Source organism: Penicillium waksmanii, assembly GCF_028829765.1.
Source record: "Penicillium waksmanii strain IBT 27052 chromosome Unknown utg000009l:1.0-4314994.0:1.0-4318279.0, whole genome shotgun sequence".
Taxonomy (NCBI): domain Eukaryota; kingdom Fungi; phylum Ascomycota; class Eurotiomycetes; order Eurotiales; family Aspergillaceae; genus Penicillium; species Penicillium waksmanii.
In genome coordinates, this window is record NW_026643255.1 from 3,643,819 (window position 1) to 3,669,167 (window position 25,349).

A 25,349-nucleotide genomic window follows, 5' to 3' on the forward strand; every position below is an offset into this window, starting at 1 on the left:
TGCCAATGCCAGGTTTAAGCTCACTGTTGGCTGCATGCAAGTCACAGTCGCAGCTATCCTCCCCCTCTACCATAACAATGGCCACAAGGGTCTCACGTTTGCGCTGGACTGTACCACCAGCGGCCTTGGCTGCCTATGGAACGGGGGAGTGGGCTCACCCTAAAAGGCACTTGCAGAATGCCCACTTCACCAATGCCTCGGTCCACCAGGATTCCAATTCTGACCCACGAAGCCCCTCTTCGACCCCGACTGGGAAAAATGACGAGCAACACGGTGACCAGGCCTCAATTTGGCTGAATATTGTTCACAAGTTCGAAAATATCAAGCACAACGTTGTTCCGGGAGAGTGGGGGGGATCTGCCCGGCAACATTACGAACCTCATCGTCCCCGACTGGGCGCGATTGCTACCTGCTACGGCCCAAAAACTGCAGCGCGAGCTATCTTTGGCCCCTGGCTCGCTAGCCGACGACATATGGAAGGAGTCACAAGACCCTGATATCAACCCGGAAATTTTGCAGGATGCCAAGGTGCGGGTTAGCGATAAGCTCTGCGCAGAGGAGCTGGAGTTCAGAAAACAACGACAAAAGCATGCGGCGAAAGCGCTGGCTTCCTATCTCGGCATTCCGGTAGAGGATATTCACCCTGATGATGTGCCGGTCATTGCCATGTGTGGCTCGGGAGGTGGACTGCGTGCCTTGGTCGCGGGGACAGGTTCATACCTAGCTGTGCAGGAGGAAGGCCTATGGGATTGCGTGACCTACACAGCCGGAGTCAGTGGGAGCTGTTGGCTCCAGACTCTGTATCATTCGTCAATCACGGACCGCAGCTTCAATAAGCTCGTTGACCACCTGAAAAGCCGTCTTGGCGTTCACATTGCTTTCCCACCCACGGCATTGGATCTCCTTACTACCGCGCCGACCAACAAGTTTCTTCTCAGTGGCATAGTGGAAAAATTGAAAGGAGACCCTGGTGCGGACTTCGGGCTGGTGGATATCTACGGACTGTTACTCGCCGCTAGACTTCTAGTTCCGCGTGGTGAGCTTGGAGTCTCGGGTCTGGATTTCAAAATCTCTAACCAGAAGGAGAATTTACTCAACGGAGAACACCCGCTCCCTATCTATACAGCTGTCCGACACGAAATCCCAGGAATTGTGGCGGCTGCCGATGGCCTCAAGCCTAGGCCCGAGGACCTTATGCGTGAAGCCGAAAAAGAGTCCTGGTTCCAGTGGTTCGAATTCACTCCGTACGAGTTCTTCTGCGAGGAGCTCAATGCCGGAATTCCGACCTGGGCCCTAGGAAGACATTTCAACGGCGGTATTAATGAGCTTCCTGATAGGAACTACCCTAACCCGGAGCTCAGAGTTCCCGAATTAATGGGTGTCTGGGGCAGCGCCTTCTGCGCGACACTGTCGCACTACTACAAAGAGGTCCGACCCTTAGTCAAGAGCCTCGCTGGGTTCGGTGGCATCGATTCTCTGATCCAGGGCAAAAACCAAGACCTTATTCGAGTGCACCCTATCGATCCTGCTGCTATTCCCAACTACGTGATGGGCATGAAAGGCCAACTACCGGCCTCTTGCCCGAGTCTATCTTTCACAGCAGTCATTTGCGTCTGATGGATGCCGGTATGAGCAATAATTTGCCCATCTATCCGCTTATTCGTCCCGGTAGAGACGTCGATGTGATCGTTGCTTTCGACGCATCCGCAGACATCAAACAAGAGAACTGGCTCTCCGTTGTCGACGGGTACGCCCGACAACGTGGTATCAAGGGCTGGCCAGTCGGTGCTGGATGGCCTCAAGAGAATTCGAGCCTAGAAGAGACCAAGCAAGCTCTCCACGAATCACAGCACGCCTCGGAACAAAAAGCGAATGAGAAAATGGCGGATGCTCAGAGTCACAGTCCCTCTCACTCAAAGAACTCCAACAAGGCGGCTGACTCGGATTTGAGCTACTGCAATGTCTGGGTTGGAACGAAAGAGGAACTAATCAGCGAGAAAGAACCTCCCCCATCGAAGCGCCTCTTCCATCCCGAACAAACCGAAGATCACACCGATTCCGAATTTCATCTCATGCAGCCGGAAGCCGGAATTGCCGTCATCTATTTCCCTCTGATCCCAAATCCCGAGGCACCGGATCTCCCCCCTGTTCAGAAGACACGCCCCCTGTCTGCTGTGGAATCCATTAAGCAGAAGCAGAATGAACCCAACGCCAAGGACCCTGAACTACCTCTGGCCCCCCCATCCGAACTCAATTGACCCTGAGGTTGATGATTTCCTATCTACATGGAACTTCATTTACACACCTGAGCAGATTGATTCGGTGGTTGGACTTGGCTAGGGCCAATTTCGGCCAGGGCAAGGAGCAAGTTCGTCGGGTTGTTCGGGCGGTTTATGAGCGGAAGAAGAGTGATCGACTACGGAAGGAGCAAGAGGATGCGCGGAAGCAGCTGGAGGGATTTGTGCCTCTCTAATAAAGACCGAGGCCTCTACTACGAGGATCATATCGATGTGGCGTTCAAAGTGATATATTGTTCGATATTTGTTTTTCTCTCTCTTTTCTCTTATTGTTAACTCTAGTCAGTCATATAGATGTAGATACAGATACAGATACAATGTCACCCCAGGCTTGGGGATTTCCTATTTCCTTTCATCTTGTCTCAGCCTATATCGTAGAGTATTTCAAGGTTTAAAATACTAGTAACGCCAACAGTCATGCATCAAGATAATCTGTCTAGCTATACATTCACGCGCAAATCCTATCCATAGTATGGCTTTTATTTGATATCCACCCTCTTTTGTTCATTCCCAGAATCATCATCCCCATTCTTACCAAAATAAGATCTTACCCCCTCGCCATCAGAGTCCCCACTGTCATTTTTCTTTGCATTTGCAACCTTGTCCTTCTGCACCCGCCCTTCATCATCCGTCGTCGTCGACCGCGCCTCGTCGTCCGTTCCAGCCAAACTCACATCCTTACTTTCGTCCGTCTGCTTGCGCAACCCTAGTTGTCGCTGAAGCTCATGTAAAGAGCCCGCTCCGACGGCCAACAATCCAGACCCCGGGAAACCAGAGCTTTCTTCTTTGACATGTTGCTTCTTCTTCTCCTTCTCGGGCGCTACATTCTCCTGTTTCGGCCCTGTCTCTGTCTCTGTATCTGTCTCTGTCCCTGTCCCTGTCCCTGTCTCCTGGCCCCGCCAATCAGCTGCTAAACTTTCATGGATGGGCTCCCCGGGCTTCGGCTCGCTGATCGGTCTGCCACTCACGGGAGCGGCGTCTTTCTTGATATCCTCGTCCGGCGAAGGGTATCGCCAAACCACCTTGAGTTTTTCGAATGCGCGGATCCCCTTCCTCGCGCTGCCTTTGATTCCGTCCATTGCGTCCCATTCTATCTCGAAGACGCCAGAGTCGTGATCCTTGCCGCCTTCGAAGTAGGCATTCCACCAGACGTGCGCAACTGATGTAACCATGGCAAAACCGGTATATGAGGCCTTGCTGCGTCGCTCGAGATCAATATTGACGTCAGAACCTGGAACGATGATAGCTTTCTTGGGTTTGAAGATCACCGCCGATAAAGCGCCGGTTGTGGTTGATCGGCGTGAGAGGCTAGGTTTAGGCGTTGTAGTGGAGGTATCTGATTGAGAGGTCATAGGCGACCATGTTGTTGATGATGGTGTAGAACTCTGAGGAGATTTATCCTTGAGATCATCCTGTCTTGGTGTGGTATTCCCAGCTCCTGGTCCTGCAACAATGCCCTCGATGACCGTGCGTTCGCTGCGGTGGAAAAGGTGGCAGCACTTGATTTTCTTCCCTTCATCCTCGTATCCTTGAACTGCGACCTTGACTCCATCTCGCAGGCCCCAGATATGTACCTCGAGGATCTCGACTGGTCGTTCCACGTATTGCTTATCAAGCTTGTTCGCCCATCGATCGATATAATCGACGTATCGTAGTTGACTGGGGATGCTTACACCATTACCGAAACCGACTCGCATGCGTCGATCGGTGAATCGCTGCAAAGCGTCCTCCTTCTTCCACCCTTCTTGGCTGATTAAATATGCCGTTGCGACGGTGCCGCTGCGCCCTTTGCCCGCCTTGCAATGTACGACCGCGACTCGCTTTGAGGGTCCTTCCTCCCCTTCCTTCTTATCTGTATCGTCAAGGTTATTCAGCCAGTTCCGCATGCTTCCCATGATATTCGGGATCAATGCGAAGGGCGGTGGGTGGTGATCTGGCCAGGGGAAATGGTGAATGCGCCCGTATACTTCCGAGTCGGGATACCCTGTGCCTTCGGCGCGGAATTCCCAGATGCACCAATTTGCACCATGTTTCGAGTCGAGGAATTTGACCAGAGCGTCGAGTGGGTTGCGGTATGCGCGCTGAGGATAGTTTCCGGAGGGGCCTGAGGTGGCGATTACTAGGATTACACAACAGCGTTAGCTTGGTTGGGGGTTGCAATGCACGACCGCGTAGAGACGATATACCATTATCGGTTACATAGCAGAGATCTAGTCCAGCTTCCGGGTGCTGTTGTCTCGGCCCCGCGACAATTTGGCGAAGGATTGAAGTCTGGGGTGTGGAGTTAGCGCGTGCAAACCATGGTCTGGAGAGTCGGGAGCCATACCATTCTGCGAGATACTCAACTCGCAGTTGTCATATAGATACCAGGACATGAAGAAAGAGAAGACTTAAAGATCTCAGTATAGCTTGGCTGACGGTGGAGAGGGGAACTTGTTTATCGCAGGAGGCGCAGTCGGGCCAATGACATCATGTCACCCGTCGCCGCTAAGAAAGCGCCTCCCCTGTTTAGCTCGGCGCCGTTGGGGATCTTAGCATATTCTTATTCTTTAGAGTATACTTCTAGTCTCTATTAAAGTACTAGTATAGTCATAGTGTACCAGTAACGTAAGACATGGAGATTGTGTACTCCGTGGCAAGTGTGCAGATGAGAGCTGATTGATTTTTGTTTATTGTACAGAATGATGCCAATATGTGCAATATTCCAACCAAGCATTAGACCCCAGTAATCCGGGCTTCCAAGGAGCGTCGGGAGTGTGTTCAAATCAAAGGTAACCTACCCAACCCAAAACGCCGGTCATTAAGGAGAGTCATGCGGTCCTTGTTCCGCAGGGTCATAAGAGGAATAGAAAGAAAAAAAGAACAAGAAACAGGAGTTCCCAGCCATTACATTAGAGATGACCTGGACCAAGTCTGTTTGTCAGTACCATCTGGGACGAGGCAAAGAACAGCTGAGACACCGAACCACTGAACCGCTGATCACGATAGGGATCCGATCAAACAGGATCTTTACGCCACTCCGTAGAAGATGTCAGGGATGATATTGAAGCCTGTACTGGTCTCGTTGACCTTGGCCGTGCCTTCTTGCCAAAAGTCCTGGCGTTCCGAATCCACATATTTGACCCAGTGTTGCTGCACCGTGAGGTTGAAATTGGGGTTTCCCAATGGGGTGAGCTGCGCGACGATATTTGGATTGGCAACGGGGTGGCGTTGTAGGAGGTTCCTTCACAGCGGGTGTTAAACGCGGGAGAGTCATCCCCACGGCGGGCAGTGACATTGAATCGCCAGGCGACGCCACCGGGAGAGCTGCCGATGTCGAGATTGTTGGATCTGAAAACGGGAGCGGCACCTTGGGTAGCGGCGGTGGTCAGGCTCAGAGTAGAGAGCAGGACAGGGAGGATGGTAGTAAGTTGCATGATGATGATGATGATGATGGTGATATTAGGGATTATATCAGGGAAGGGTAAAAGTATTGTACAATTGGAAGGTGAATAAGAAGGATGAAGGATGAAAGAGAAAGGGTGAGAGGGAAGAGGCGAGAGGCAAGGTTGGAAAGTATAAGTAAGTTAAGAAGTGCAGATGTACGAGGGGGGGGGAAAGGCAGGGAAAGGCAGGGTCCAACGGGCTGACGAGGATGTCCTTGGCGACCCAGTGAAGTCTCCACTCGCAACCACTCCGGCCATCCCATTTTCTTAGTTCAACCTCCTCCCCATCGGTTCAACTTTGATTCAACTCTTCCGTTCCTCTTTGTTGGCTCCACCGAACTGCCGATCCTTTCAGGGGATATCGATCGGCAACGTACGCCAATAGTTCCCCAGTATTCACAATCCATACTGTACTGGAAGCACTCGTTGTCTGATGTTCTGACCTCAGTCTCACTGTCTGACAAGTCGAATGCAAGATCGCCGCCTAGGCGTGTTTCAGACATCCGGCACTGATTTTGAGTGGTGGAGACCCTCGAAGGAACCACTGGTTTGAGGGTGGAGGACTCGATTCCATGCGGGAACTGGGTTGGTGCGGATAAACCATTCCGCAACGGCCGAACCATCACACGTCCCCCAAAGAACGGCTAAATGGCCGGGGTATGCGTTCAAGAACGTTGAAGAAATTTTTTGTAGATGACATACGTACTCGTACAAAGTGATAATATAGTAATATACAGGGTATCAATCAGGCGACGGTTGGTCGCACTAGATCTTCCTTCGTGCCACATATACTTTGGTGCCTGGTGCATGCATCATGCATCTTGCCACATCCACCCGGTCCTGTCCGGGCTAGAACATACAAATGGAGATATTGTGCGAGCCTGCGGGCCTCATGCATCCGACGCTGCATCCATACCCCTTGAGACCCGATAGATTGGATTGTGGACCCGATCGTCCACGGAGCTTTTCTATGACAAGGAAATCTATTTATGGAGTGGCTCGCTTTTTCTCCGAGACGACGGTACCTTCATGCCGCTCCTCCATCTCCGCAATGCGAGCTTCACGTTGACGTCTCCGTCTCTTGCGCGTGGCCTGAGAAGGCTTTGGTTCCTTGTTCCAAACCACCTTGCCTGGCCTATTCGGTTTGGCTGGTTCAGCAACCGGCGGGTTGACCGGCAGTTGAGCACTGGGATGATATTTCAACCGTAGGGCATAAGGATCCACAGACTTTGGGCAGATCTCTTGAATTAACTCTTGTGTCGTCAGCGTAAGAGGGTGTTCGCGTTCCTGCATGTCTTGGAGATACATCCACGCAGATTTGAAACTTCTGGCGTCGAGGCACATCCGAATAACAAGTTCGAAGGTCTTACAACTCGGGATTATGCCGAAGGATGACATTTCTTTCAGCATATACATTCCCAAGTCGACTCTTTGGGCACGTCGACAAATGTTGATCAATGAATTGTAGATGGAAAGGTTTGAGCTGTCAGGACAGACTGTGTAGAGTTCACGGTAGAGTTGCAGGGCATCATCTGCGACGGATGGATTGTGCTTGGCGTCATTTTTCCAGGTCTGGAGAATGAGCTCAACAGCGTCGATGGGAATGGATCGCTCGGAATCTTTGAGTCGTTTGAGCATTTGCCACGCTTCCCAGCCATCGATTTTATGTCTGATAAAATGTTGATACAATGCCTTCATAGTACTGTGCAGGGGCTTGAGTCCGGCTTCGTGCACTGTGCAGAGCTCCTGGAACCCGGCAAGAAGATCCCCTTCGGATCCGCTGGCCAGATAAGATCTGATGAGCTGGTGATAGTCATCGGATTTCGGCGCGAGGTGAGCCTTGCGGATATAATGAAACACGGCCTGGGCCAGTTGAGGATCGCCGTACTTCGCTGCCGTACTTAGTGTCCGCGAACAGGTATCCTCCGAAGGATGAAGGTAGCCCAGATTCACTTTTCTTTCCCATATGTAGTGAGTCAGCCCATGGTGTCGGTCTTCGCTTGCCTTTTCAAGCACATGAGACAAAAGATGTGGCGTCAGGTCGTGGCCTTGCTCGACCCTTCTTCGAACGAGACGGCTTATTTCTTCAAATTCTTTGTAGTCACACAGGATATAGATGATCAAACTGTGCAACCAATTCTCGATAGGGATGTTCTTCCGCTCCATGGCTTCAAGTTGCTCGAGTGCCTTTTCAAACTGATTCTCTCGCATCAAGCCCGCTACTACAGAGTGCCAGCCCGCCGGGCTGAGGGGAAGCCACCGATCTCGAAGTCGATCAAGTAGTTGTTGGCGAAGGATATAGTCGGGATGTACTGCCACGGCCTATGATTTTCAGCAAGCTGATTAGCGAGGCACCTTAATAAAGACAGTCTTTCACTTATATACGTACCTGAAGAGCAGCATGAAGCGTGCCCGAATCCATCGCAATATTATTGAGATCCATCTCATCAAGCAGCCTTTGCACAGCTAATGATGACCCAAACGCCCAATCGCAATTGGCCAATATCAATGCCTTGTAGTGTCGGGCAGTCGGTCGGATTTGACGGTCTCGTATTAAGACTCGGAAGAGACGCTCTGCGTCGTTGATCTTGGGCTTTATGGCCATATCCTCCTGCAGCTTCCTTTCCAAAAACGAGGTTGGGATGTTTTCGCATACCTCGTGCGTCCTGGGGTCCTTGGCCATATTATATAAGATTTGTAATTCCTTCTCTCTTCGGTCGTCGAGCATATCGGTGGCTGAAGGGTAATGTTCGACGTCGTCCGTTGGCAAAGACTCGGTCTCGGTGAGTGATTCATCGTGAGTGGGAGATGCTTCGGGGGCGCGCGAGCTATGATAGCCGGTCATGTTGTGACTGACATTATTTCCGCTTGTATAGTATCTTCGTGGCGAGCTTCCTGCCGTGCAAGTACTTGCTGGCGCAAATGGTCTTGAGCTTCGCTTCTTCGTTTGTTGGAGTGGCAAGGGGCGACTGAGCGCCCTGGGGACGAATGAAGGACATAATGAATACCAAAGCCCATCCAGGACCAAGGCACGCCGAGACATGTCCGTTTGCTTGCGTTGGCGATGGAATCACCTTGTCTGTTGCGGACTCGCCGCGGGTACGAAATAATGCGATAACACGTGACTGATAACGGTGAGTCTCCGCGTCGAGACTAGCATAGCATACCATAAATAGATGGCGATTTGCGTTAAGCTACACAGATAAATGATACGAGAATTTTGGGGTTTCTAATTCGTTGTATTTGTAGGTCGTTAATCCAACCCCAATAGCCCAGATCCCACGGTAAAATACAGAGCCAGATATGCGCCGTGGCCATGCTCGACCAAAACTGTCCAGTTCAATCGGACCTCTTCTTCCCCGAGCGACCTTACCCACTCCGCCTCCTTCAGGGTATCTCGTGTTTCAATTTCATCCTAGACATGCAAGGTAATGTGTAGACTGTCTCATACGGCGTGGCCACCACGTCCCCGACCGCCCCGGCCGCCGCGCCCGCCACGACCGCCGCCGCGGCCGCGGCCACGCTCGCCATCTCGTCCACGGTGACCGCGGTTTTGTGGTTGGTTCTGTTGCTGCTCCTTTACGAGCTCAATGATCTCTTCGGGGACGCGGAGGTATTTGATCTGGAGGAAGTGGTTAGAGATATGGATACGACACGATTGTGCGCAGCGGTGTAGATATAAACTCACATTGTTACCACGGATGTAAACTTCGGGCAGGCGGAAGAACTTGTCACCCTCGGGGCTGGTCTGCACCACTTCACGCAGAATCAAGTTCATCCAGTTGTCGCAAGTAACGAGGTGGCCGTTCAGCGTCTCGCCGTTCTTGAGCTCCACCAGCATGGGGTGGCCCTGTGCGGCCGTCAGAAGGCCGAGAGGAAGCTGTCAGGGAAAGATGTTAGCTTCAAATTCCGGCAGGCATTACAAGACCGAGACGAAGCATACCATGGTGAAATGCGATCGATAAGAGGCGGATGTCGCAAAGAGGGGAGGGTGTGCGCAGTGGTGTGCGGGCGATAATCTGTGCGGGCAGGTGGCAATGCGCCAATTTTCAGCCCGAGTGATGGAAGTGAAGGGTGGTAGATGACCAGCAGAGGGTCTCGTTGAATTCGAAAAGGGTTGCTGGCGGAATCAATGGGTGTAATCGAGCTCCGCACCAGCTGCTGTGACGAAGCCTGAACCCGGAAAAAAGGATGTGCCGAGATCTGCTAGCCTGGATTCTTGCGCCGCTGCCGGGCCACTTCTAACAATAGCGGAGGTGGTTAATCCTCTGATCACTTTACTTACTATTCATTCACTATTTTAACTACACAAGGTTTACCAGATCGATTTTACTTATTTCAGTCTTTCAAGTTCTCATTTTAGCATTTGATTGACCATTGAAAAAAAGAACCAAAGCCATTCCAGCAGATCCAGATCCAGATCCAAATCCCAGTTGATAGATTACATAGTGCGAAGCCCCGAGGACCAACGACACATATTGGCAAGCCTAGACCTTAGGGCGCTTAGCTGCCTCCGCTCCGTTTTCTTCCTCATCTTCATCGTCAGAGACGGCAAGCTTGCGCTTACCCCGTCCACTGCTAGAAGCTTCTCTTGACTTATCCTGAGCCTCGGGCAAGCGACCCTCGAGAGCCCCGAGTGTGATTTCATAACCTTCCTCGACATTTCGAACCGTGTCATCCAGCTTCTCTACCCGGTCGGTCAGATCCAATTCGTCAAGCAACTCCCGGTGCTTCTTGTAAAGGCGTTGTTTGGTGAGCATGCGCCACCAGTAGTACCGTCGGTCATCGGGGTTATCAGCCTTGGACTTCTTAATCAATAATCGCGCAAGATTGGTGCCACCGGCCAAGCGATGACTCTTGGGGATCTGGCTCAGTAGGTACATCTCCAGGATGTGTGCAAACTGAGTCGCTTCGATCTTGAAGGCGGTGCGCACTTCGCGAAGGGTCTGGGTAGGGATAAGCGCATTGGTAGGAACCACTGTCGGGCGCTTCTTGCCAGAGTAAATCCCATTCGGGTCGGGGTTGAGATTCACGTTGTGCTTGAGAAATTCGGGGCGCAGCAGGCAAAAGTCAGCGGAGTCCCGGAGAGCATCGAACGCTTCGTTGGGATCCTCGACAGTCAATTCCGTGATTGTGGGGTCCGCCAGGCAAAATGCATGGATAGTTGTGTAAAGATGGGTGCCGTGGCCCGAGCGGTGGTGGGATGGAAGGACGAGGAACTGAGCGATGCGAAGTCGGGCTGGGAGTTCGGAGATCTTGAGCTCCGGCAAAGGGAATGCGAGATCCTTTACGACTGGGGTTTCTGAACGATCTCGCTGGTACATCCAGTATCGGTAGGTTGTAGCATATCCGACGATGGAGTATGAGGATGCGGTTGGTGTGGTTGGCTTCACCTTTTCATAACTGCAATAGTTAGTTTCGGAAGTTTTTAAGTGAAATCAAGATGGAGGCTTACACAAAGAATACCGTCCATCGCTCCAAGCTCCATTCGGGGTCATCCGTATCCAAGGGAGTGCCAGCTTCGATGAAAAGAGAAACCAGGACCTGCGCGCGATCCAGAATCTTTTGAACGGCAGGGTCCGCGAGAGAACCTGCCCAGATCTCGTAGTTCCTCTCATCCACATCGTAACTGTAGATTAATTTTCCGGGCGGAGAGAAGTCTTTTGCGCTGGGGTCCTCCTGGACATTCTTCTCGTATTCCGGAAGATTGATCAAAGCCTCTGCGATGTGTTGTTAGTTCCCGAATTGATGGCGCATAGAGTAGAAGATACCAACCCTCGGGGATGAACGGCTTAAGAGTACCTAGCAGATCCGTCGCGGCCGTGTCATCGACTGCCTTGAATCTGTCGTCATAGGATATGTGGACATGAGGGCGGAGATCGTGAGCGGCGAATCGCAAGCGTATGACTAGGCCTTTGTAACCGAAGATTTGTTCATCGTCACCAAAGATCGGGTAGGTGAATTGCGGATGGAAGGTTGACAGGGTCTTAGGTTTGGTGTCGCCAGGCTGCACGACCGTGATATGAAGCGCATCGTTTGCGTCGCACGACCCTGGATCAATTAGTTGTCGCGTTACGGAAGAGACCGAGAACAGGAAATGCGGGATAAACTTACAGTCTTCGCCAACCGCCATGTTGGATAGATGTGAGGAAGTGAGGCAGAGATGAGCTGGGAAGACAAGGGTGCCCATGCCCGAGCCGAGCGGCGCGACGCGTCTGGAGCTCGTATTACCTAATATGGACTAGTGTCATGTGCGAAGTATAAGAGTCCCCAACGGAAAGAATCTTACGATCGTAATTGATCGATGGAGATGGGGAATAGACCTCAATTGTGTATGTGTAGGAATTTACTGATATTTAATATTTATTGATAACAAAGAGCAACATGCACAGTGGTAAGAGACCGAAGATACTTTACTTAATCGATCTTTGGGGATACGAACGCATAAGTTCCGTAAATCCACCAGTAGTATCGGTCTCTCTGCTCTCTGGCGTCAAATTCTGTATACGTCGAACCAGATCTTTCTCGGATTGGATTGAGAGTTTAATGCGCTTGGTCGGTCTCTCTGCCGATTCGCTGGTCTCTTCTCAAGAGCTGGAGGACGAGCTGGACGTTGACATTGTGCTTGGTTTCGGGGCCACTCTACGGCCGGATCCGGTTGAGGATTCGGCGGATGTCTCGAACACTCGTGATCGCAAACTCGATCTGCCTTCTGGTGAAGCGAGGGGCAGAGAAGGCGGATTGAAATTGCGTAGTTGGTATTGCTGATCTCGAATCGTCGAGAATGCGCAGATGGCGATGGGGTTGCCCTGCTTTTGGACCGGATGTTCTTCGATATGCTTGAGATAACGTTGCCAGTCCGGGTAGTTGTGCAAGTAAGTCTCGGTTTGCTTCTTGGCCCATTTCAGTAGGTTCAAGAGTTGGCTGGCGGTAGCCCCCGAGTTGGCCAGGTCCTTTACTTTTTCCTTTCGGTATAGTATTCGTGCTGTCAGCCAGTGACCAAGCTGGGTACTGATCTCAGATGCCGCGTTCCATCCGTAAAGATTGCGGAACTCGACCTGAATAGACTTCTTCCCCAAGGGAAGGTTTAGGCCGTGGGGTATATGGCCCAGGGGTTTGGTGATTTCGGTCTTTGCTGCTTCTTTTTCCCATGAAAAGCTCCTGGTCGGTACAGGTAGAACAGCTTCGCCATAATCAACGGTCTGTTATGTATGGGGCGGAGTCAAACACTTACTGTCCATGGTTTAGATGACCGCCGTAATGGGCTGACAAGGAGTGATACGATTAGGAAATATCGCTGGCAGTAGGTATGGTAATGGACTCGAAAGGGGTGGAAGACTGGTGAATCGTGCTCGCAGCAGATATGACGGCGCTGGTACTCGACAGACGAGCACAATGATGTGCGCAAGAGACAAGAAGGGATGAAAACAAAAGGAAATGAGGAAGGGAGGAGGATTAATTTGCCTGTCGTGATTTCTAGGAAGGCACTTGGTGTTGACGCCGGTATGCCTCAGGCATTCAGGATGCCTTTTCTCTTGTCGAGATATCCTCTCTGTCTTCATATCTTTACTATTGTCTAATCGCGCTGAATGCAGTTTCGCGTCATGCAGCATGTACTGCTGTCTTCGTCGTAATCGCTGCCAATCCCCCCCAACATCGATTCACCCCGTCCCTACCCCCAATTTCCCCAATTTATCCTGTCTCCCCGTTGTTTCCAGAGACCGTGCCTTCGGAAACACAATCAGAAATGTCTGCCCCATCTACTTCCGCCACTCATCAGGGTGTATGAGAGGAACATGGTGGGAGCTGAGGAGAAGATTGAGGCCTATCTTAATTGATAGTTGTCTAGAAGATCTGTTCTGTAGCGTTCGGTCTGTAGGTACAGCTGTATGGAAGTACTGGGAGGTGTAAGATGATGCATTCCTAAGGTAGCTAGGCTAACTAATCACCAATGATCACATGACCCTACAAATACGTACTATTACTTAATGGGTGCTGTTTAATTTCTTACTTAATCCTAGATACAGTTCCTAGTTACTAGTAAGATAGGACTCATAGGAGAGCCAAAGTCACCTATAACACTGCTTTACTAGTTTTACATAAAGTTTAGAATTTATTACTATTCAACCATCAGTATACTATCCCACACACTGAAGCACCCAAATATACATAATAAAAAAGTAGACCCCCCTTGTAACGATATGCCCATTCTCTGCTCGCTCCTACGATGTTACGTGCCCATACCACGTGACCCACCACCTGCCTATTTCCCATACACCATATAGATAGCTTCCTCTCTTTTCTTTCTTCTCTAGTTTTGTTACTTTCGTCCAATACTACATAATTGCTTCATTTATTCGAGTTCCTCACATAGTAACAAAACTCGTTCATCCCTTCTTCGAGCACTATCGTCGTACAGGCACGCGCTCACCTCCGTGCAGCGCCCACCTCGACCAATCAGTACTCCCAATATCACAACGCCAAGACACGATCGACAGTTAGCCACAATAGTACAACCTACTCAGGGCAAAGCTAGTCCTTCACAAGCCTCCTTAGAGGTCAGAATCAAAACCGACAGTAAGAGCGATACAGAATATCCTTACACTGAGACGAACCCAAACTCAAAAGCCTCTAAAGGCAAAGAAAAGCGGCGGACCTCCTTCTTTATAAAGTACCCTATCCTTCCGACCAACGATAGCAATATAACTGGCGGGGCTATAGAGTTTACTTATAGAGCAGAACTTAAGGAGTACCTAGAACATAATAACCAACGCTATGCTTATTTGTTTAAGGACCAACAAGCAGCCTATAATACCTACTCCTCTACTTACAAACAGCTGTTAGAACAATAAGCTGCGTCTTATACTTAGGATACCTTAATCCAGCAGATCCGAGCAGAAGTTAATACTCTTATAAACCAGATCCAAACTATTACTGCAGAGCGTAATAAGCTTAAGCAGAACCTCTAAGGTTCCCGCATAATCAGAAACGAACTACGACAACAGTTAAACCACCTACAAGACAGATAAGAGCGGCCTCTGTCTCCTTATAAGGTCCCTTATAACTTCCCTCATTATAACGCCCTGTATTGTAAAACCTCCAAGCTCCGGGGTAACCAAAGCCCTTATTTACCTAAACTAACATACAAACCAGACCGTATACATAAGACCTATAAGCTGGCTAACCTCTCTGTCTTCGTTAATAGAACAGACGTTAAGTTTAATAGATAGCGTATTGCTATCTAACAGAAGCTTACTGCTAATACTAACTACTTCCCTACTACTAAACTCCGTAAGGCGTATATTATAAGTCAAACTTCTAGTAAAGCTTATAAACAGCTGGTTCCTGGCCTTTACAAAGGTATTAATAAGTTCTTTAATAGATCTGACATCCTAACCTTCCTAGAAAATATCTATAGAGACTCTAACCGCCTCGTCAATGCAGAGTTTGATTTTGAGAGGCTCCTGATAAAGAACAACGATAAATTCGCTCTCTTCCTCGCTATGTTTATCTGTCTTACAGATGACACTAAGATTCCCCTATTAAAGTGTATCTACTAGCTTCATTAGAAGCTTACCCCTAAGCTATAATATAAGCTTGTCGGTAAGGTTAATAAGCCAGGCGTTATATTTAAGGAGTTTATTAAGAAGGCTTATTGTGTCTCTGGTCGATACAACATTATAGATAACGATACTACTCAGTGTAAGGCTGATAGATCTACAACTACTACCTCATCTACTACTGCTCTAAAGAAGCTAGAAATCGTAAAGATACCTATTACTATAGAAACTCCTACACCAGCTCCCCCTATAAGCTCAAAGGGTCTGAATACCTAAGATCCCGCTGTTATAGCTCACTATTAAAATAATAGCCTATACTACAAATATGGTCAATAAGGATATATCAGAAAGAATTATCCTTGGTATACTGCCTGACTAGCTACGAAGACTATCGCTACTAACAAACTGGCTGACCTGGAAGTACCTGCCGAAGATACTGCTGCTCCTGCTAATCTAGCAAAAGATTAAGCCTGGTATAAGTCTCCTTACTAGGTAGGATAGAACTCTCCCTTACCAAGTTAAATCTAAAAGATATTGTAACGAATTGAAGCTTTGTACTTAAGCCTCAGATAGTTTTTAATAGACGATCTTATTTAGTTTCTATATTAGGAGATACTGGAGCGTAAGGGTTTATATATATAAGCACCCTGTCACGGGATTCGAAGTATACGATACCCCGGACTCTCGAGGCCGATTCATGGACGAATCCCCTTTGAGTCACCTGCATATCGACATCCACCCGAGCCCTAATGTATTTAAGATCCCACAAGCATTCAGGATTCTTGATCCTCTCAAGAATCAGTCTCTGTATCGACTGCCCAATCTGATCTCTACCGTCCGATATCCTTGCCTAGTCACAGGTCTCTAGCCTGACAACTTAGTAACCATTACAATTCTGATTCTTCTCTCTTGACTACCCAAGGATTGAAGATGGTACCCTCTACACGACGAAACCCTGCATCCTCCCGCAGTAGTGCACGATCCGAAGTCGCTACACCCCCCCCTCCTACGATTCGACCCGAGATCGAATCGGCCCCGGATCGGCATGAAAACCCTATAGAACCTGAGCCGGATCAGATATCAATCCGCGGAGCCACCGTACACGATGCTGACGCATCTCCTCCCCCCCTCTCGTGGGATGCAGATCAGGGGAATCGCAGGTGAACCTGTAACCGAGAGCATCCCCGAGCCTAGAAGTATCAATACGGACAGTCTGGAAGAGAAGAGACGCGAACTGGAGCGTCTTGAAGAGTTCCTGGCGATCCAGGCCCGCATCAAAGAGCTTTCCGCTCAGGTTTCTGGAAATCTAAATACCGGAACCTTCCTAGACGAGCTATCTGAGAATCGCAAGGGAACCGAGACCAAAAAGCGCAAGAAAGTAGAGGGTTTCGAGGTCGATAAATTTAAGAGATCCTTTAGCCTTCAGGAGCGAGGAAACTGGCTCTCTCAGCTTGGATATGTCTTCCGAGGCAATCCCGAAGTCTACGAGGATGAGGAAATGAGGATCCTCGCAGGAGTCAAATATCTCGACTCTGACTGCAAGAATGACTGGACTGCAGAAGAGAGATACCTTGAAGATAATCATGACGACCGCTTCGGCAGCTGGGAGTATTTCAAGGAATGGACTCTTACCTTGATGTACAACAAAAATACCTTTACTGGAGAAGTTAGCGACGAGATGGAGCGTTGCCGCCAGCGACCCGATGAAGAACCGAAGGTCTTTCACCACCGTCTCGCAGACCTAGAACGTCACCTTCCTCAGGTCTCCCGGGACGAGCAAGCTCGCCGCTATATGTCGAAGCTACAGCCGTGGTTGATACTACATATTCGACAGTATGCAAAGGTTTCTCCAGAAACTCGAGCACAATGGGTAGAAGAAGCACAGAGTACCTGGGAATTTACTAAAGCAAAAGCGCATAAGCGCAATCCATTCAACAATGATTCTAATTCGAGCTCAAAACACCTACGACTCAATAACTCGTTCCCGAACCGGTCCAATGGTAAAGAACGAGATCAAAAGGGTCCTGGAAATCTATACTCAAAGGGTCCTCACGGTCCTAGAACCAACCCGAATCAAAACAACTACAACTCATACCCGAATCAAAACAACTCCAACTCATACCCAAATCAAAACAACTCCAACTCACACCCGAATCCCCCTCGTTTCGGTGGTAACCCTCGTCCGTTTCCCCCTCAAAACGATAACAATCCAAATAATACACCTGTCGGAGGGATCAACCAATCTATCAGAACCCCTTTAAACAATTGTTTTAACTGTGGCAAGCCGGGCCATTGGGCAAGCGAATGTCGTCTACCGCCAAGAGCCCCAGGGGCGAAGATCCAGCAAGCTCGTTCGAGACCCTGGTATCATCGCAACGATACTCGATCGAGAAACTCGGGAAAAGCGCCGGAGTCGAACTAGCTCCTACAAGTTCCGACTCCTGGCCTCAAGTAGGAACAGTCGCCCGCCTCCATGTCCCGATTCGTGTCCGAAACGATATCGAAACGCACGCGGATATCGACACCTGCGCAGAGGTAGACCTTGTCAGTTATGAATTTGTTCAGAAATATCACTTCGATCAAGCCAAGTACAATGCTCCCCTTTTAGAAGTGGTAGGCCGACAAGGCGCCCCTACCTACGGCGTATAGACCATTCTAATCACTATATACGATTCTCGGGGAACCAAGCAAAGGTTTTCGTGCCCCTGTGTCGCCGTCGATAGAGATCCCCGTCTATCAGGATCCCCAGTACTGTTGTCAAATACGACTATTCAAGAAATGCGAATCGTGTTAGCTCTGTGGCGGAAACAATGGTGGTTCGAACACAAAAAGGAGACGATAGAATGGTTGAAGCCTCACCAGTTTGTAAAAGCGTACAGAAACCAAGCTCGTGTCTTTACGGTTATCAAGACGCCTGAAGAAGTCTGGCTTCCCCCGGAAAAAGAAGAGGAATCGACAGCGAGTCGAGACCAGATCCCCCCCCGAATTACTGGCGTTTCAGGACGTATTCGAGGCACAGAACTCTAAGATCATGCCGCCGCGAAAGGAGACCGACCACTCAATCGAGCTCAAAGAAGATGCATCGCCCCCGTACGGCCCGATTTACCCCCTCTCGCAAGCAGAACTCGCAGAGTTACGGAAGTATCTCGACGAAAACTTAGCGAATGGTCGAATCAGACCATCAAAGAGCCCAGCTAGCGCACCCATCCTATTCGTGCCTAAAAAGGACGGAGGACTACGTCTCTGTGTTGATTATCGAGGGTTAAACAAAGTTTCTGTCAAAAACCGGTATCCTCTGCCCCTCATCTCGGAGATCCTTGACCGCCTTTCTGGGGCCAGGTACCTCAGCAAAATCGATGTACAAGATGCATACTATAGGATCCGTATTCGAGAAGGAGAGGAATGGAAAACAGCTTTCCGCACAAGATATGGCCATTTTGAATATATGGTCATGCCATTCGGCCTTACCAACGCACCGGCGACATTCCAAAGCTATATTCATACCGCGCTTCATGGTCTCCTTGATATTATTTGCATCGTATATCTAGACGATATTCTCATCTTCTCTAAGACCTACAAAGAGTATACAGAACACCTTAGTCTTGTGCTCGAAAGGCTAAGGAAAGCCCAGCTATTCGTCAAAGCCTCCAAATGTCAATTCTACAAGAAAGAAGTTGAATTCCTCGGCTTTATTGTTAGTCGAAACGGCATCTCTATGGACCCGGAACGGGTTCGAGCCATCCAAGAATGGGAGCAGCCTACATCCTACAGAGATATCCAAGTCTTCCTGGGATTCTACAACTTCTATCGAAGGTTTATCGAGAAATACTCCTTGATCGCATTACCGCTCTCAGAACTCCTTAAAGGAAGTAAGGACGGGAAGAAACCGGGGAATGTCAAGCTAGACGACCGCGAATCGAAAGCGTTTCGAGACCTTATCGATGCCTTTTCGACCGCGCCTCTCTTGCGATACTTCGATCCAGAGAGACCTGTCCGACTTGAGACTGATGCCTCGGGTTTCGGAATGGCTGGAATCCTTTCGCAACCAGACGATTAAGGGATATGGCATCCTATCGCCTTCTGGTCGAAGAAATTCTCACCTACAGAATGGAACTACGCAACACTGGATCAAGAGCTATTCACAATTGTTCACTCGTTCAAGCACTGGCGTCAATACCTTGAGGGAAGCCGGTATCAAGTTGAAGTCTTGACTGACCATCATAATTTGAAGTTATTCATAGACCAACCGAAGATCAATAGGAGACAAGCCCGATAGTGTCTATCCTTAACACCTTTTGATTTCGTGATCCATCACCGTTCAGGTAAGACAAATCCAGCAGATAGATTGTCCCGAACTCCTGGCGAAGAGAAGCCTCCGCCAGCCGAGGAGATTTTAGGCCCGATTCGTAAGCGAATCACGGCCGTATCGTTTGTGAAAGTGCAGTGGTTTTCTGCAGGTACAAGACCGTCTGGAAAGGAAAGCAGAGGGGAGCAGGGATCGATGATCACAACCGCATTAGCCCGTGGAAGTCCATCGCTATCCCCCCTCTCTAACCGTGAGTAGCTTAGCCAGCGACCCAGAGTCAGAGCCGAACCAGGTTTAAAACGACACTGCCGCCCCTATGGATCAGGAGGATCTAGGGGAGGCTATGGATGAGTCCAGCGAAGCTGATCATTTAGATCCGGGGGATAATAAAGAAGATTGCCCAAGTCAGGGCCACAATATGACCAAGTTTTTCCCAAGTCAGGGCCACAATATGACATATCATAAGGTTTTGAGTCGCTCTCAATTTATACCCCCTCGAATAGTATTCGCTGCAACTGCGAATGAAGATCCACTCGCGGATAAATCCCCAAGGGAACTAAAACTATTGATCAAAGAACTCCAAGATAAGGACAAGATGGTCCAGGAGAGAATTAATACAACCCTGGAAGACGTTCCACAGGGAAAGCATTAGAGTATCGACTCCGAGAAGCTCCTGCATCATAAAGGACGTCTCTATATCCCTGTCGCAGGGAATCTAAGGCAAAAACTAATTGAGCTTCATCATAATGAGCAACTCACAGGACATTTTGGAAGAACACGTACAGAAGAGCTTCTAAAAAGGAAATTCTATTGGGAAAAGCTGCCAAAGGACGTACGAGAATACGTCACAACGTGCCCGATATATCAAGGAGTTAAAGCACCAAGGCATCGACCTTATAGAGAACTCCAACCTCTTCCAATTCCCCATCGACCATTTACAGAGCTAAGCATGGACTTTATTACAGGACTCCCTATCGTGATCTTCGAAGGCAAAGAATATAACACAATTCTAGTAATCGTCTGTCGACTTACGAAATTCTCCCGATTCCTCCCCGTATCAACAACGATATCAGCAGGAGACCTTGCTGAGCTCTTCTTTGATCAAATCGAACTTAAATACAGAAATCCAGAAGGAATCGTATCTGATCGAGGACCTATCTTCACAAGCAGGTTCTGGTCACGACTCTGTTACCATTCCAAGATCAAGCTACGATTTTCTACTGCGTTCTATCCCCAAACCGACAGACAGACAGAAAGACTCAACCAGGTCTTAGAAGATTATCTCAGGTGTTTTGTCGACGGAGAGCAATCAAATTGGGCTCGACTCCTTAAGATGGCACAGTTTACATGCAATAATGCTGTTAACGTATCTACCAATGAGACCCCTTTCCGTATGCTGCTAGGATATAATCCCGACTTCCAAGTCCGAGCCCCAGATAAAGTACTCAAGAAAGAAGCCCCAAGTGCCGAAGAGCGGGTAATTCACCTTCAAAACATTCGCGAAGAGGCTACGAGAAAGCTTCGAATCGCACAGGAATTACAGCAGAAGTCATACAACAAGACCCATAAGCCAAAGGACTTTAAAGTCAGAAGCCTCGTATCCCTCTCGACAAGAAACCTCCGCTTCAAAGCCAAAGAAAAGAAGTTATCTCCCCAGCGAATCAGACCCTTCCGTATCCTCGCAAAGGTCAGTACTCAGGCGTACCGTGTCGCATTACCAGAAAAGTATTCAAGACTGCATAACGTCTTCTCTGTCTCTCTCCTCGAGCCATAGAACAGCCGAAACAAAGACGATTCGCTGATGCCAATGCCGGAACTCGAAGACGAAGAGGAATAGGAAGTTGAGGAGATTCGAGGTGAAAGAACCTTTGATAGAGTACTACACTACTACATAAAATAGGCTGGATGGCCCTCAGAATACAACCAATGGGAACCCACAGAGCACTTAGAAAACGCAAAAGATGCAATATCTTCATTCAGAAAGAAACAAACTCGAAAAACTGTGTCCTAACGACAACGAAGTACCCCCGAAACTCCTTCGAACCATACCCGAATCGACACCGAAAAGAAAAGCCATCAGACTCCCGCCGAACGAGGCCGTTCGACCATGAAAGGGGAGGATGAGCAAGACAAAGAACAAAGACTACCACGGAAGCCTATACAAATCTGAAAGCGCCTTAATCTGGTCAATGATCTGCGCTGCAGCCGGAGTCAAAACAACACCATTCAGAGTCATATCATGCTCAAACCCTGCCGCAACCTCCAAGAAGAAGGATCGAATAGCACTCTGCCAGAGATCGAAACCAGCATCACTGATCTGCAGCCGTAGAAGGTTGCCAGGATGACCAGGGGGCCGAGCAGGAGGTAAGCCAGCCTCAGCATTCAACTCCTTTCGTCGTTCAACGATGAATGCGGTATATCCCTCCACAGCTTGATCCGTATTCCGTGTATCGAAATGGAGCTCGTGCCGAGAGAGATGGACGGAGATCATCTTCCGAAACGACACCAGAAGGCGAGCAGATCCCTCGACAGCCGCAGTCTCGCTTCCTATACCCCAGACAGGTACAGCACCACCAGCAACGGCGACAGCAGTACCACCGCCCCGAACTTCACGTGCCCAGTCGAGGATCAACTGGAGCTGAATCTCGTACCTGGAAGCAAGTCTTCCTATCCCTCTTGCACAGAGCACAGGTAATCGAGTTGGAACAATCCCAGTTGCATTGGATCGTGGGAACAGCGCCGGCAGGAGGACGAAGGGCCGCTTCGGCCACACACTTGACACAGAAGGCGAACGAAGGACGGGCAATTCGATCGCGGAGGGGACGAGGACCAAGGGCAGTACTGGCCACACTTCCAGGGCCATCATCATCATCACCACCTCCACCCGCAGCTCCAGCACGACCTTTGCCTTTAGCCGCACGATGACCACCCCGACGACTACCAGGAGGACGAACAGCACCTACAGGAGGAGGACCACCGAATTCAGCAGCAGCAGGACTGGCAGCAGCAGACATAGCGAAGGATCACGATTTGACGATGAAAGAAAGGGACGAGACAAGGTGAAGATGAGAGGAAAGTGAGAGTTGAGGACAGGAAGGTGGAAGCCTTTATCTCAGAGATATCAAAGAGATCGTATTGCTTTGTTTACATCCACGTGCAAACGCACCCAAAGCGGCACCTGCCCCAGGCCTTTGTGCGAGATGACGCCATTCGGCTCAGATCGCCTGACCTAATTCTGACCTTTGTTGGTGGTCGAGTCGACCATCTCTGAGAGAGGAGGATGAATTGTCACGGGATTCGAAGTATACGATACCCCGGACTCTCGAGGCCGATTCATGGACGAATCCCCTTTGAGTCACCTACATATCGACATCCACCCGAGCCCTAATGTATTTAAGATCCCACAAGCATTCAGGATTCTTGATCCTCTCAAGAATCAGTCTCTGTATCGACTGCCCAATCTGATCTCTACCGTCCGATATCCTTGCCTAGTCACAGGTCTCTAGCCTGACAACTTAGTAACCATTACACACCCCTTTGGTCAAATTACTCATAAAGGTATACAGCCTTTATACAATACCCCTTCTAATATCTGTTCCTATAAAGGCTTTTAATGGCTATAATAGAAAGCTGATTATATATGCAGTCATATTAACCCTTATTATCAACGGTCAAAGACAACTATAACTGCCGATAATAGTAACTGATCTAGGGCGTCATAACCTTATTCTGGGTCGTGACTGGTTTGCTCACTTCTAAATCCTTGCCGACTGCCATTACAATAGACTTATATAGCCTGATGAACCTACACTAACAGATCAGGTAGCCTCTCAGTTATCTATTCCGACCTCCCTTACCCTCCTACAGCGTCCCCCTCCGAACCCCATCCATCAGAAGGACGCTAATCAGCAAAATAAGTTAATCAACAAGCAAGAACAACAACTCAAACAACGAGAACCCCGACTCAAGAAAACTTATAACCATAGCCACAAAGAGGATACAACAGGTAAGATAGAGTAAGCCCTCTAGGGAGAGGTACCTCTACCTATTCGTCACAAATCAAAACCTGATTAATTACTCCCTCCTCTTAAGATCACAGCTATTAGTGCCGTAGGCTTCCATCGCTACATTATCAAGAAAGGTACTAAAACCTTCGTTACTACACTGGATAAGATTAATCAGATTATAGACAACCTTACACCAGGCAGCCTTTACCTAAATAACCTTAATATAGGGTCTGCATCAACTCCTAAAGAGATTAAGGCTATACAAAATCACACAGAGATTCTAAAGTAATATTACAACGACACAGACGTATTCTCTGTAATCCAATCTGACCAGATACCCAAATTCTAAAAGGATATAGACCACGCTATCAACAAGGACAATAAGGCCTTTAATCCAGGATACTGCCCCCTCTACAAACTCTCGTTTGAGGAACTAAAAGTCTGTAAGGAATACATCATAGAGAAGCTAAAGCTAGGCTTTATCATACCCAGTTCGGCCCTATTTACATCACCGGTCCTAATGGCGTATATACCCAATAGTAAGCTTTACTTCTGCGTAGATTATCGCAAGCTTAACTCTATTACAAAGAAAGACCGTTATCCCCTACCCTTAATCAATAAGTTACTATAGCGTATCAGCAAGGCTAAGATATTTACTAAGCTCGATATACAACAAAGATTCTATCAAATTCAAATACACCTGGATTCTGAGGACCTCACCACCTTCCGTACTCGTTATAGATCTTTTAAGTATAAAGTTATGCCTTTCAGATTAACCAACATACTAGCCACATTCCAGAGGTTTATTAACACAACTCTTGCTGAATACCTTGATAATTTCTGTACTGTATACGTCGATAATATCTTGATCTATAGTAAGATGATAGAGGAACATATCTAATATATCAAGAAAGTCCTCTAACGCTTACGTAAAGCAGGGCTACAAGCTTCTATCAGCAAATATAAATTCTATATTACTAGCACTTAATTTCTTAGCTTTATCATTAGCACCGAAGGCATCTCTATAGACCCCAAGAAGATCCTTATAGTTCAAGAATAGGATAAACTAACAACCGTCAAGGGTATATAATCTTTCCTTAGCTTCGCTAACTTCTATCGACGTTTCATTAAGGATTATAGCCATATATCCTGTCCTCTTTACCAACTTACAAAGAAGAAGGTTATATTTAAATAGGATATAGACTGTTAAGAGGCCTTTAATAAGATTAAGAAAAGCCTAACAGAAGCCCTAGTACTTTACCATTATAATCCTAAATATAAAACTAAAATAGAAACCAACGTATCAGAAGGTTATACAGGTATAATACTCTCTCAACAGATACTCCCCAAGGAACCTTAGCATCCGATCGCCTTCCTATCAAAGTCTATAGACCCTACCAAGCATAACTACCAAACCCACGATTAAGAGATACTTACAATCGTCTGTATACTTACTGAATAGCGTACTGAGCTAGAAGGCTTACAGCAAAAAGACTACTTTAATATTTACAGCGACCACCATACGCTAGAATAGTTTATAATAAAGAAGGTCCTAAACTCTCAACAAATCCAATAGGCTAAATTTCTCTCTCGCTTCTATTTTATTATCCGTTATTAAACTAGCAAGTTAAATACAGTTACAGATATCCTATCCCGTAAAGAAGCTCCAGAGAAATATAGTAAACAACCCCCTATATTGTCACCAGAGATAGTTAAACCTTATATTATATCAGAGCTCTTCTATCCGATAACCA

At 48.4% G+C, this 25,349-nt stretch overlaps 7 protein-coding genes across 7 annotated transcripts; 1 reads left to right on the forward strand and 6 right to left on the reverse strand.

Annotated features, from left to right (window-relative positions):
- Window positions 1–77: 77 nt before the first annotated feature.
- On the forward strand, window positions 78–2,258 carry N7481_011693 (putative phospholipase A2 (PlaA); the record flags this gene model as incomplete). The annotated part of the gene is made up of 3 exons (XM_057270912.1): window positions 78–335; window positions 433–1,545; window positions 1,587–2,258. The coding sequence occupies 3 exons, from the start codon at window positions 78–80 to the stop codon at window positions 2,256–2,258; spliced, it is 2,043 nt and encodes a 680-aa protein (XP_057118086.1).
- Window positions 2,259–2,776: 518 nt separating this feature from the next.
- N7481_011694 (putative phosphatidylinositol-3,4,5-trisphosphate 3-phosphatase) lies at window positions 2,777–4,626 on the reverse strand (the record flags this gene model as incomplete). Its single annotated transcript, XM_057270913.1, has 3 exons — window positions 2,777–4,416; window positions 4,484–4,568; window positions 4,624–4,626. 3 exons carry the CDS (start codon window positions 4,624–4,626, stop codon window positions 2,777–2,779), a joined length of 1,728 nt encoding a protein of 575 aa, XP_057118087.1.
- A 667-nt stretch (window positions 4,627–5,293) lies between these two features.
- N7481_011695 (uncharacterized protein) lies at window positions 5,294–5,713 on the reverse strand (the record flags this gene model as incomplete). The annotated part of the gene is made up of 1 exon (XM_057270914.1): window positions 5,294–5,713. One exon carries the CDS (start codon window positions 5,711–5,713, stop codon window positions 5,294–5,296), a length of 420 nt encoding a protein of 139 aa, XP_057118088.1.
- Window positions 5,714–6,709: 996 nt separating this feature from the next.
- N7481_011696 (pentatricopeptide repeat protein) lies at window positions 6,710–8,765 on the reverse strand (the record flags this gene model as incomplete). The annotated part of the gene is made up of 2 exons (XM_057270915.1): window positions 6,710–8,044; window positions 8,112–8,765. The coding sequence occupies 2 exons, from the start codon at window positions 8,763–8,765 to the stop codon at window positions 6,710–6,712; spliced, it is 1,989 nt and encodes a 662-aa protein (XP_057118089.1).
- A 402-nt stretch (window positions 8,766–9,167) lies between these two features.
- N7481_011697 (U6 snRNA-associated Sm-like protein LSm4) lies at window positions 9,168–9,668 on the reverse strand (the record flags this gene model as incomplete). Its single annotated transcript, XM_057270916.1, has 2 exons — window positions 9,168–9,602; window positions 9,666–9,668. 2 exons carry the CDS (start codon window positions 9,666–9,668, stop codon window positions 9,168–9,170), a joined length of 438 nt encoding a protein of 145 aa, XP_057118090.1.
- Window positions 9,669–10,209: 541 nt separating this feature from the next.
- hat1 (histone acetyltransferase catalytic subunit HAT1) lies at window positions 10,210–11,855 on the reverse strand (the record flags this gene model as incomplete). Its single annotated transcript, XM_057270917.1, has 3 exons — window positions 10,210–11,115; window positions 11,180–11,442; window positions 11,525–11,855. 3 exons carry the CDS (start codon window positions 11,853–11,855, stop codon window positions 10,210–10,212), a joined length of 1,500 nt encoding a protein of 499 aa, XP_057118091.1.
- Window positions 11,856–12,309: 454 nt separating this feature from the next.
- N7481_011699 (uncharacterized protein) lies at window positions 12,310–12,963 on the reverse strand (the record flags this gene model as incomplete). Its single annotated transcript, XM_057270918.1, has 2 exons — window positions 12,310–12,863; window positions 12,957–12,963. The coding sequence occupies 2 exons, from the start codon at window positions 12,961–12,963 to the stop codon at window positions 12,310–12,312; spliced, it is 561 nt and encodes a 186-aa protein (XP_057118092.1).
- Window positions 12,964–25,349: the final 12,386 nt, after the last annotated feature.